The 13670-nt window shown below is 28.0% G+C and overlaps 1 protein-coding gene across 1 annotated transcript; it reads left to right on the top strand.

Annotated features, from left to right (window-relative positions):
• Window positions 1-1306: 1306 nt before the first annotated feature.
• LOC136074629 (uncharacterized) lies at window positions 1307-2128 on the top strand. The gene is made up of 2 exons (XM_065786966.1): window positions 1307-1618; window positions 1709-2128. Exons 1-2 carry the CDS (start codon window positions 1307-1309, stop codon window positions 2126-2128), a joined length of 732 nt encoding a protein of 243 aa, XP_065643038.1.
• Window positions 2129-13670: the final 11542 nt, after the last annotated feature.

Raw genomic sequence — 13670 nt, 5'->3', positions numbered from 1 at the left:
CAAGCCATTAATTGATAGTCAATCTGGAATAAAGGAGGATATATCTAAATTGCAAGATCAAGCTAATCAATTTGCTCTTACGTTTTCAAATGCATATACTTACGGATCTAAAGAAATAATGCCTTCTGATGAATTTTTAAAGTTGGGAAAAATTGTAACAGACTATCTTAGGATGTATACTTATAGTAAATAGTCTACAGACACTACATTTGGAATACATTCTAAAGAGGGTAAATTTTTTATAGGAAAAGTTCCAATATTAATTAATAATGATGATATAGATATAAATGGAATAAAATACAAAGGTACTCGTGGTCTTTGGGAATTACTAACAAAGTCTAATTCTTATAAGGAAATATATATCATAGATGATCTTCACAATTATCGAGATATAATAATACAAACAGATGCAATTACTACTGATTCAGGAAACCCAAAGTCATCTCGGAGCGAAAAATACAAAGAAATAATAGCTCCCATTTGGAGAGAGCTAAAGAGAACTAGAATGCTTGAGTATCAAAGAGAATCAAAGGGCACAGGAATAGGATCAATAATTCTTCCTAGCGATCCTATTGCACTTCTTGATATGCTTGAATTACGCATAGCTGCTCGGAGAGCAGGTAATACTGGATCAAGAAATGAAGCTGTTGCAATTTGTGATGAATTGTTAAGACAAGGTGTTATGAATAGTGATCAGTATAAAGCAATACAAAATAATCTAGAAATATGATAATATGAATATGATAATATGAGTAAAGAAAAATTAAAAAAAAATTGCGTAAATAAAAATGCTATTTGTTAAAAATAAGAGATATATTAGGAAGCAAGTTGTTGGAGGAAGTGGTATATTTAATAGTTTAATAAATTTATTTAAACGAGCAGCATCATCAAATGTAACAAGCGTGTCATCAGCTATGTTGAAGAGGTTAGCTGCTAGCGATTTAGGAAAAACTGCAATAACTGCTGCTAAATCAGCAGGGATAGAACTTTTAACATCAGCAATAGAAGCTGCTAAAGATGTTGCAGTTGAAAAAGGAAAACAATTAATTAGAAAAGCATTTACTAAAGTTTCTCAACCAAATACAGTCATTAATAATAAAATTAATGACATAATCTCAAATTTAAATAAAAAAGCTGATGAAGTTACACCAAATATAAATAATATAATGATGGGGTCTGCAATAAAATCAACAGCTATAAGGATAGAAGATCTACCAAAAAAAGGCCGAGGTCTTCGATTGTCTTAATTTTTTTATATTTATTTTCCATTTTAAAAGAAAATTTTTTTTTATATTGTATATAAAAAATGGCAACTTCTGATATATTAAATTTTACTGAAATCCCAACTGTGGATTATGGATTTGAAAGATTTGAATTCTATGAATATGAACTATTAGCTCGCACAAATTTAAATAGCACTGAAGAAATAAGAATTAACATTGAGCAACAAGATTTGTTCACACTTCCATCTGAGGCTTATCTTTTGTTTGAAGGAAGACTTCTTAAACTTGATGGGACAGCTTATGCTAATGCAGATGCAGTGGCGCTTACAAATAATGGTATTATGCATTTATTCAGTGAAGCATCATATCAATTATCAAACCAAAATATAGAGTCAGTTTATTTTCCAGGTCAAGCAACTACAATGTTAGGAATGCTTAAATACCCAAATGACTTTCAATTAGCACAAGGATTAAATCAATTGTAGTACAAAGATTCTTCAACAACAGCAGTACTTGCTGATAACTCAGGGTTTGCAGTACGACAATCACACATAATTCAGAAATCAAACACAAAGGGAACATTTTCATTTCGTATACCTTTGAGATACATTTTTGGATTCTGCGATGATTACAACAAAGTTATTTACGGATTTAAACATACACTAACTCTTGTTAGAAAAAGTGATACTGGAGCAATTTTTAGAAACGCTCTTGCAGCTGCAGGAAAAGTTAATCTTGATAAAATATCATTGTTCATGCCACATGTGATTCCATTAGATTTAGAGAGAGTTAATCTTTATAAAAGTATTGAATCAAAAGTGACTATTACAGTAACTTTTCGCGCAAGGCATTGTGATACTATAACTGTTCCACAATCTACAACGTTTTTTGGAGACTTAGCGTAAAAACATCTCCAGAAAAACCAAGATACATCATTCTTGGATTCCAAACAAATAAGGATGGAAATCAAGAAGTTAATTCTTCCATATTTGATCATTGTGACTTGAAAAATATGTACATTATGCTTAATCAAGAAAAATATTCAGCTGCTGACTATAACTTATCATTTCCAAATCATCAATTTTTAAGAGCCTATAGAGATGCATCTGTATTTAGTGAAAAATTTTATGGAATGAACGATTTGATAACACAAAGCACCATAACTCCTTCAGACTATAAAGATTTATACCCACTCTTTGTTTTTGATGTTAGTAGACAATCAGAAAAATTAAAATTCTCACTAGTAGATGTACAAATTAAAGCAACATTTAATGCAGCTGTTCCAGCAGATACTGAAGCGTTTGCTGTTGTAATATCGGATAAGTTTTTACACTTTCAATCAGACGGAAATAAGTTGAACGTTGTTTATTAACTTTTTTTTGAATTGATTTAAAATTTTTTTTATCTTTATGTAATAAAAATGTATTATACGAGGGATAACTTGCAGAAGTTGTTAAAAGAAAATAACATTTCACAAACATCTAAAAACTATGTTACATTGTTAATGATTGCTGCAGATAATGGGTTGATTGATAAAGAATCAATCATGTCAAAAGCAACAGAAGTAACTGATGAGAAAAGACCAGTTGGAAGACCTAGAATACATCCAGTAAAAGATGTTGATGAGAAAAGATCAGTTGGAAGTCCTAGAATACATCCAGTAAAAGAAGAGAAAAAAGAAATAGATCCAAAATATGAAAGATTAAGAACAATTAAGAAAAAACCAGTCACTATTAAATTAACAAACATAGAAACAGGAGAAGAAACAGTATATAAATCTTTATATAGTGCAATGCGTGAAACCGGTCATGGATATAGATATCTTGAAATGCGTGATGGTAAGATTGATAATGGTTATAAGATTGAAATATTAAATTCTGAAAAATTGAAAAAAAATTAAAAAAAAAATCTTGATATATAAAAATGGGAAATGATAATTTATTTGAAAATCTAAATGCGATTGAATTGTTAAAAAATAATTAAGATAAAGTAAATTGGCATATGTTATCTAAAAATCCAAATGCGATTAATTAATTAAAAAATAATTTAGATAAAGTATATTGGGAATGGTTATCTCGAAATCCAAATGCGATTGAGATATTAAAAAATAATCTAAATAAAGTAGATTGGTAAATGTTATCTGCAAATACAAATGCAATTGGATATTAAAAGACAATTTAAATAGAGTCAATTGGTCTTATTTATCTAAAAATCCAAATGCCATTGAAATATTAAATAAGAATTTAGATAAAGTATGTTGAATATTTTTATCTTTAAATCCAAATGCAATTGAGATATTAAAAGAGAATTTCGATAAAGTAGATTGGGAAATTTTATCTTTAAATCCAAATGCAATTGAAATATTAAAAAATAATTTAGATAAAGTAGATTGGACTTGTTTATCTAAAAATCCAAATGCAATTGAACTATTAAAAGAGAATTTAAATAAAGTAAATTGGCGATGGTTATCTGAAAATCCAAATGCAATTGAATTGTTAAAAAATAATCTAAATAAAGTAGATTGGGAAATGTTATCTGCAAATCCAAATGCAATTGAGATATTAAAAAAGAATTTAGATGAAGTAGATTGGAATTGGTTATCATATAATCCAAATATCTTCACATATGATTATGAAAAAGCTCTTAAATTATTCCTTAAAGCACCAGAATATGAGATTGAGATAAAAGCGAGAAAAATGTGGAATTTTTAATTGAAATTCAATTAAAAATTTATCTTTTAATGCGATTGAAATATTAAGTTCTGAAAAATTAAAAAAAAATCTTTATATATAAAAATGGGAAATGATAATTTATTTGAAAATAAAATTGCGATTGAATTGTTAAAAAATAATTTAGATAAAGTAAATTGGCATATGTTATCTTCAAATCCAAATGCGATTGAACTATTAAAAAATAATTTGGATAAAGTAGATTGGTTTTGGTTATCTAAAAATTTAAATATTTTTACGTATGATTATGAAAAGATAAAAGAACAAAATAAATGTTTACTTGAATTGAAAGAATTTTTCATTTCTCCTGACTATTTAGATTTACTTATTAGAATATATGGAAGAGAAACAGCTCTTAACTTATTCTTAGAAGAACCTAAAAATGGGATTGAAATTAAAGTAAGAGAAAAATATTTTTAATTGAATTTCAATTAAAAATTTATTAAGTAATGCTATTTATTAATTCTTATAGAGGATTGGGATGCATTTAAATTTCATTTGAAATATTGACAAGAAAAAATCTTTTGAAAAAGGATATAAAGAAATTTTTTCTATTAAAAAAATCTTACATATATAAAAATGGTAACGGTAAAAGAATTAAAAGAAATCGCTAAAGAGCGAGGAATTTAATATTATTATAAAATGAAAAAAGATGAGCTCAAAAGAGCGTTATCGCACACACAGATGGGTACAGAGTATCTACTTGATGAGCCAGTTCCAGATATATCATCAACATTTTTAGCTCCGTCACCTTTTCAACCTATTACACAAAGTAGAAAATAAATAAATAAAAAGATTAATTCTCTTGCAGATTGGATTGTATCATATGTTCCAGAACCAATTAAAAAGGTTGTGAATAAAAAAGTTGATGAACTAAAATCTACAGTTTCAAATTTGTATCAAAAATTTGGAAATCCGATAGAACTTAAATTATCACAATCAGCTTTAAGAATGTAACAAATCAGTTTTCAGTTAAAGAAATAAAAGAATATGATGCTATATCTTTCATGAATGTTGCTAAAAAAAGTGCAATTAAAATACTTAAAAAAAATAGAAAATCAAAAGTTAATATAGTTCTCACTTGTGAAATGGAGCGTACTGATATTAAAACAGGAGAAACTATAACCACAACTGCTCCATTTACAATGAAGAGTACTGTTGTATTAGAATCAACAGATTTAGATGAGTTTTATGAAACAGCAAAGTTGAGAATTTTAGAAAATTTATCATCATTTCAACAGCTAGGGTCAAATTGGAGATTTGTTTCTGTTAAAAAGATAGATATAAATACTATAGAATATAATCCTCTTAAAGCTAAATCTTATATTCCGCTTGACAAAAATTTAGCAACTAAAAAGGCAATTATTAACATAAAAAATGAAGATAATGAATGCTTTAAGTGGTGTGTTACAAGAGCATTAAATCCAAAAGATAAAAATCCTGAAAGAGTTGATAAAGAGCTTTAAATACAATCTAATAAGATTAATTGGTAAAAAACAGAATTTCCAGTATCTTTAAATCAAATTACGCAATTTGAGAATAACAATAAAGATATAAGTGTGAATGTATACGGATACGAGAATTCAGTTTATCCTTTACGTGTTTCAAAGAATAATGATCGTCAGCATTTAATAGATTTATTATTAATCTCAAATGGAAAAACGAATCATTACTGCTTAATAAAAAGTTTAAGCAAATTGCTATCAGCGCAAATATCTAAGAGAAATAGCGCTATTCACTATTGTAGAAATTGCTTACTTGGGTTTAATTCTGAAGAATCATTATCTAAAGACAAATCGTATTGTAATACACATGATTCAGTGCGTATTGAGCTTCCACCACCAAAATCGACAATGCAGTTTACTAATCACAATGGATCGATGAGAGTACCATTTGTAGTATATGCTGACTTTGAAAGCTTCATGAAACCTATCAGTACTTGTGAACCAAATCCTAATGAATCCTATACTAAACAGTATCAAAAGCATGTACCAAGTTCGTTCTGCTACTACATTAAATGTTTCGATGAAAGTTTTTACCAAAGCAATCCAGTTTCATTTACTGCAAGTAATGAAACGGATGATGTTGCACAAATATTTGTTGACAGATTACAAGAAGATATCATAAAAATTTGTAACAGGATTAAATTTAAAAAGAATATTGTATATACACATGAAAATAAGAAGGATTTCGATGCAGCAACTGAATGTCACATTTGCGGAAAAGATTTGGATAATGATAAAGTACGTGATCATTGTCACATTACTGGAAAATATAGAGGTGCTGCTCATAATAGTTGTAACTTAAAATATAAAATTCCAGATTGCTTCCCAGTACTATTTCATAATTTACCTGGTTATGATAGTCACTTATTTTTCAAGAAATTATCAGGAGGTAAATTGAGCTGTATCCCAAACAACGAAGAAAAGTATATTAGCTTTTCTAGAGAGATTAAAGTTGGAGAGTTTGTTAAAGAGTGTTGAAATAGAGCGTCAGATTCGTTTCTTAAACAGTTATAGATTTATGCCTTCTAGTTTAGATTCTTTATCAAAAAGTTTATCAAAAGAGCAATGTAAAAATATCAGAAAATTGTATTCAGGGAAACAAATAGATTTATTACTAAAAAAAGGCGTATATCCCTATGATTGGGTAGACTCTGTTGATAAATTTAATGAAACTCAATTACCCACAAAAGAATCGTTGTTTTCTAAATTGAACGATGAAGATATTAGTGATGATGATTACTCACATGCACAAAATGTATGGAACGAATTTAATTTCAAAACATTTAGAGATTATCATGACTTGTACAACGTTTCAGATGTACTTTTACAAGCAGATGTTTTTGAAAATTTTAGAGATGTTTGCATGAAAAATTATAAATTAGATCCGGCTTGATATTATACATCACCAGTATTAGCTTTGGATGCAGCATTGAAGAAAACAAAAGTAAAATTAGAACTGTTGAGCGATTACGATATGATACTAATGGTAAAGAAAGGAATAAGAGGTGGAATCAGTATGATATCGAATAGATTAGGAACATCTAATAATAAGTGCATGGATGACGCATATGACAAAAGCAAAGAATCAGCATTCATCCAATATCTAGACGCTAATAATCTATATGGATGGGCGATGAGTAAGCCACTTCCAACACATGGGTTTAAATGGATGGATGAAGATGAGTTGAAAAACTGGAAATCGATTCCACGTATACCAGAGGTAGATTTAAATTACCCTGAACATCTACATGATGATCATAATGACTACCCACTTGCTCCTGAAAGATTAAATATTGATAAAGTTGAAAAACTAGTCCCTAAATTGGAAAATAAGAAAAATTATGTTACCCATTATAAAAATCTTAAATTGTATGAAAGATTAGGTCTAAAGATCATAAAAAATTCATAGAGGTCTGAGTTTTGAACAAAGCTCTTGGTTAAGCGAATACATTGAGCTAAATACTAATCTAAGAACCAAGGCAACGAATGATTTTGAAAAAGACTTTTTCAAACGGATGAACAGCTCAGTATTTGGAAAAACAATGGAGAACATTGAGAATAGAGTTGATGTTAGATTAGTGACGAATAGAAGTGAAGCTGTTAAATTAGCTTCAAGACCAAACTTCGAGAGTCGAACGATATTTGATGAAAACTTAATCGCAATACATATGAAAAGAACAAAATTAATGTATAACAAACCAATTTACTTAGGTATGTGTATTTTAGTTTTAAGTAAAGCTCTAATGTATGAATTTCATTACGATTATATAAAGAATAAATATTCTGATCGAGCAAAACTATTATTTACAGATACTGATTCTTTAGCATACGAATTAAAAACAGAAGATTTTTATGCTGATATTTCTAAAGATCTTGAAAGCAAATTTGATACAAGTGAGTTTGACCCAAAGCATCCAGCAATAGAACTTGTAGGATTCAAAGTTGAAATAAATAAAAAAGTAATTGGAATGTTTAAAGATGAGTCTGGAGGAGCACAAATTGAAGAATTTGTAGGATTAAGATCTAAATTGTATTCCTACAAAGTACACGGTAAAGAAAATAAAAAATGTAAAGGAATAAAGAAAAATGTTGTAAAAAATCATATTACTCATGAAGATTATAAACATTGTTTATTAAATAAAGTGGACCAAGTTAGGAAAATGAATGTAATAAGATCACATTCACATGAAATTTACACAGAAGAGGTCAATAAAATAGCATTAAGTGCAGACGATGATAAAAGAGTCATTTTAGAAGACGGAATTCACACATTAGCATATGGACACTACAAATTAAAAGAAAATAATTTATAGATCCTTCAGATCCAAAGAAATTCGAAGAATTTATAGATCCTTCGGATCCATATACAATAGGTCAATTAGGCAATAGGGTAGGGGGTAAGGTAGCCCAAAAATTATTTTTTGAGAAAAAAAATAATTTATAAGTAAAAATGAGAAATAATTATAAACTTATCAATGTTGAAGGGATAACTTTACCTAATGAACCTGTAACAAATTTTCAATTTATCAAAGCAGCAAAAGTATTAAAAATAAAACATTTTAGAGGTGTATTTGTAAGAGATCAATTACCTAAAAATACACAAAAAAAAAGAATGTGGAATATAAAGTACAAGAGATTCAAGTACACAGGGTTTTCATTGGATTTGCTGGTACAAAGACGGTGAAAAAAAATTAAGTTTTGACTCTTATGCACAACCCCCACTTGTCGAAGTTGTTAATTATTTAAAAGACTCTGTTTATTATAATAGTGATAGAGTTCAGTTTGGAAATACTTCATTCTGTGGACATTTGTGTCTCTATGTTTTAAAAAAACTAGATGAAGGATATGATTTTCAGAATATTATTAATAATCTATGGTAATTTTTTTTTCTTTATATATAAAATGCCTGTTGATAAATTCGGACGTACAACAATTTATTCAACTACAAGTCGAGTAGTTTCAAATGGATTAACAGCATCTCAAGCTGATAGTATGTTTATTAGAAGAAATGGACAAAATAATGCAACCAGTGACATTGACATGAATACAAACAAATTTATAAATGTAGCAGAACCTACAAATCCAAATGATGCTGCTACAAAGTACTATGCTGACACAATAATACCTAATCCTAGCAGTTTAGAAATAGTACCAAATTCAAGTTAAACATGCATGGGAGTAAAATCCCAGACTCTTGAACCGAATACTGATGGAACAGGAGTTTTTATTCAAAATAGTGGTCCTGGTATTCTCAGAAAACTATGGTTAGAATTTAAAGGAACAAATCCTAATGGAAGTGTATCAAGTAACGTATTTATTAGGATATATGCAGATAATATGCTTTGATTAGAAAGTATAGCTTGTGATTTATTATTCGCTCCACTTGGTGGACCATTTTATACTAACTCTTTACAAGGTTGTAATATGCATTCTAATATTGAATTAGGAGGATACTTTACACTTGATTTACGATTTAAAACTAATCTAAAAATTAAATTAAACAATAAAACTGGAAATCCACTTACATATTCGTTGCAACCTTTTATTACAATAAGTTCAACACAACAAGCAAATATTTCATTAATACCCCCATTTATTTCAGATCTTAAACTATACTCATCCACATTTAGATATTTGAACACAACTTTGGTAATGAATATATATTATTGAACACTGCAAGTAATAGAAATGGTGTTTATTTAAAATATATTAAAACGCATGTTATCGGTAAATCTGGAAACTGGTGGGAATCAAGAGTACGCATGTATGACGGAATCGATTCTCCTAAAAACAATGACTCAGTTATTCAACCTTGGACACCCTATAACTATAGTAATTTAATATTTCCTGGATACGAAAATAATAGCAGATGTATATACTGCTCATCTAGTTTAGTAGATTTTTATTTATCTTCATGGAGTGGAATTAATATTTCTTCAGTTGCTAATAGATCATTTGGACTTTTGTATCAATCAACACCAAAAATTGATTCTACAACTACTATCTCTTTTTACAGAAATTTTGGTAAAAATGACTCCATGCCTAGCGTTACTAATGGTAGAAGATTAGTAGTAACAATAAACTCTGGTGATGAGCAAGTTGGGAAATCTGGAAGTTTTTCTGAGTTAAAAGGAGTAATTTACTATTATGCGTAGGACTTCAATAAGCTTAAGTTTCAGTTATGAAATTATAGCTTGAAAAATTCTTCGAATTTACAAAATTTTTCAGCTCAGAGTTTGTAACCATAATATATTAATATATTATGGTTGTTACCATTATCTTTATATTTTGGTTCAGACACTTTTTTTAAGGTTCTTTGGATCCATGTAAATTCAAAAATTTTTAAGAGCTAGAAACATCATTTCATACTAGTTTAAATGACTTATGAGAATATGGATATGTTTATAGCTAAATATGATATGAGATTATGGTTAAGGATATGATTGAAAAAAAAATGAGCCAAAACCCGCATTTTTCTACTACTATTATGGCAATGTAGCTTGATTTTTTTTTAGATGTTGTCCTGAATAGTTTAGTTTGAGTTGTTAAAAAGAATTGGAGTGGTTTTTTCTTAACCAGAAAAAAAACATGGTCAAATTTACTTAAATTTGTTACTTATAAAACAGAAATTATGAGAAAATCAAAGGAAAAAAAAAGTGGTACTCTTTGGTGCATAATACACGGAAGTTGATGTTTATTACTTTGTTGTCTTGAATAATTTAGTTAGAGTTATCAAAATAAATTGGATTGTGGTTTTTTCTAAAACAAAATAAAAAAAAATAGTCATTCTACATCATTTAATAAAGAAAAATACAGAATCATAACTGACTTTTTTATTTAATGTTTCTAAAAATGTTATTAAATTCTTATTAAAATACTAAGTTTTGACTTACTAAATTAATTTCAATGAAAAATAAAAAAAACAATAAACTTGTATTTAGAGTTGAGGAGGAAGTTTTAACTAAAGGAGGAGAAATGATTATAAAACATACTGGTCACTTTCAGTCAAAATTAGCACATAATAGCATAATCAACTTGTTAAACTCTTTCAATCAATAGACAAATTAAGATTTTGTTCAGATATAATAATTGAGGGGAGATAGGAAAGAAGGGGGAGGGTGAAATGGCTGTTGATAAACAGGAGGGTAAGAATTTTTTATTTTTTTATTTCTGAGTGAGTTTATATTTTTTAATTTTTAAGACCTGAACCGGACTCAAAAATAAGAAAATAATAACTAAAAAATTTATTTTTCAGTTTTGAGATTTTGACAGTTTCTTTGCTCATAACAAGCAATTTAGTAAATGGGGGAAGGGGACTTAATAAGCTTGGAAAATTTTCCGAAAAATAATAAACATCTAATTTTGTGTATTAAGCACCATAGAGTAGCACCTTTTTTTCCTTGTTTAAGAAAACCTTTACCCAACTTTTTCCTGTTTAAGAAAAGACCACTCTACAATTCTTTGAGACAACTATAACTAAACTATTTAGGAAAAATTTTTGTGGATATTCATAACTTATTAAAATCTTTGAGTTGTATAAAAATGAGACGGGGTTGCATTTATAAAAAAAATTGGATGTTTTCACATGGAATTACCTGTAAGTGTCTGATAGAGATTTGTTGCAATACAACATAATAATATGTCAAGTTTAAACATTCCGAAACAAATATATACTGCTCCTTTTTTGACATTTAGCTGATTTTCTAAATACCTCAGGCTGCCTTCATATTAGGTCATTTTGATTTGGTAGCCCTTTAAGGAAAAGTAAACCAGCTGGTGCCAATACTTCAATGTGATTTTTCAAACCCTGGAAAAACAGATTAACATATTTATTTTAATATTGTATAATAATTTAATATTGTATATATTAAACATTTTCAAATAAATACAGTCTTTTCAATTTTAAAATATATTTAGTGCACCTTACTTTTTTTTGACTACTTGCTAAAAGCTTCTGTCGAATGTAAACAATTTCATCACCAAGACAGTTGTTCAAAGTATCTTGCAAAGAGTAGTCACAAACCTTGCAACCACCTAGGTTTAGGTATATATCCATAATGGCTTTTATAGGTTTTACGTTACAAAGATAGTCGATAATTCCATGACTTATTTGTGAAATGTAATATATCGAATCTAATAAGGAAATAAGGAAATATTTACCAAATCGTACAACCACTAATCAACAAACAATTTTACATAATATTTAAACATACTTTCAACAAACTAACTTGTTTTTCCAAGAAGCTAGGCTCAACAAATAGGCTTTTATTTTTATCATGATAAATATAATTAAAATTATAAATTGGTAATTTTCTAACTATAAAAAAATGATAATCATTTTGACAGTTATAAATAATAACTTATACTTTTAATTATACTTATGTAACTTATATAACTAGCAAATTATTGACTAGAGTCCTCACGCAAGCCCTTAAATTACTTTTGTGCATCATTGAATAATACAAACCTTCACTATCTTCAACTTACATGTTTGCAATGTTTTTATTGATTGAGAAGAGTTGCTTTCCTGGTTGAACAAATGCTGACAATACAGTCTTCTAAAAAGATAAGTCATACATTAAACTGCTTCTACAAAAGTAGATGAAGTTATTTGTAAATGTGAAACTGTTGTTACAAAAGCAGATAAAGTTTTTTGAAAATTTGAAACTGTTGTCACAAAAATAGAAGACTACTATTTACTATTTCCACCACGGATATTTGGTTTCTAGCGCTTTGTTCATTAAAGCTTATCCTATTCTTTGTTCATTAAAGCTTATCCTACATCTTTGTTCATTAAAGCTTATCCTACAAGCAATCAAATTTATAATCGAAAACTTGAAATAAACGTTTTTTTAAAGCAACGTACGTTTATCTAAATTGCATTTAATAAATTCTTAAAGGTCAGATCTTTTTTGAATTCCTTCTAAGAGAACTTCATTATCGCCATTTGATTTGAAATTTCTATTATGTGAAATAAATGTATAATAAACTCAGTTAAAATAAATTAAAAATTATTAAAAATTATAGTAAAAGTTTTTAATTTTTTTTTGTATATGACAGACTTATCTTTAAAACTATTCATTTTGCAAACAAGATTTGATTTTAATGTGCATACTGGTAGACATTCTTGAATACTGCTTGATGCTCTTATTGTAATTAAGTTTTTTGTTGTTGGTTGGCATGTTAAATACCTCTGTTTACATATCTATCATATTTCTTTTTATAATTGCGCACCATTTTTCAACTTAGCTTAATTTACTTTGTCGATAAGTTAGTTATGAAGAGTGCTAACTTCTAATATTAAGTCCTTATGTCCTGCATTGAAAAATGATGCTTCAAACCTGATCTTAAGAAATTTTCCGCAAAATATTTATGAAAATTTTATGTTTTGTCAAGGAGTTTCATATCTTTATAACAGAACACATCCCTTTCACTTAAAATGTAAAAAAAAAAATTTCTTAGTGAGTCTGTAAGTCCTTAGGTTTAAGTATAAAAACAAAAACAAAACAAAAAAATGTTTGTAGAAGGGCAACCTTTTACAAACAGAAGAACTGTCTTTGTGAAAAAAAATCCTTCCACATTAATGTGTTCAATTATTTCCAAGCAACTAATATTTGATGTTGGCTGATGTTGGAAACTTAGTTGATGAGTTTGTATTTTTTTTTAATTTTCGCATTGTCCTTAACTATCCTTATCCTAAATTAACCTTGTCC

The sequence above is a fragment of the Hydra vulgaris genome, chromosome 01 (assembly GCF_038396675.1).
Source record: "Hydra vulgaris chromosome 01, alternate assembly HydraT2T_AEP".
NCBI classification, from domain to species: domain Eukaryota; kingdom Metazoa; phylum Cnidaria; class Hydrozoa; order Anthoathecata; family Hydridae; genus Hydra; species Hydra vulgaris.
This window is presented reverse-complemented; position numbering and strand designations above follow the sequence as displayed.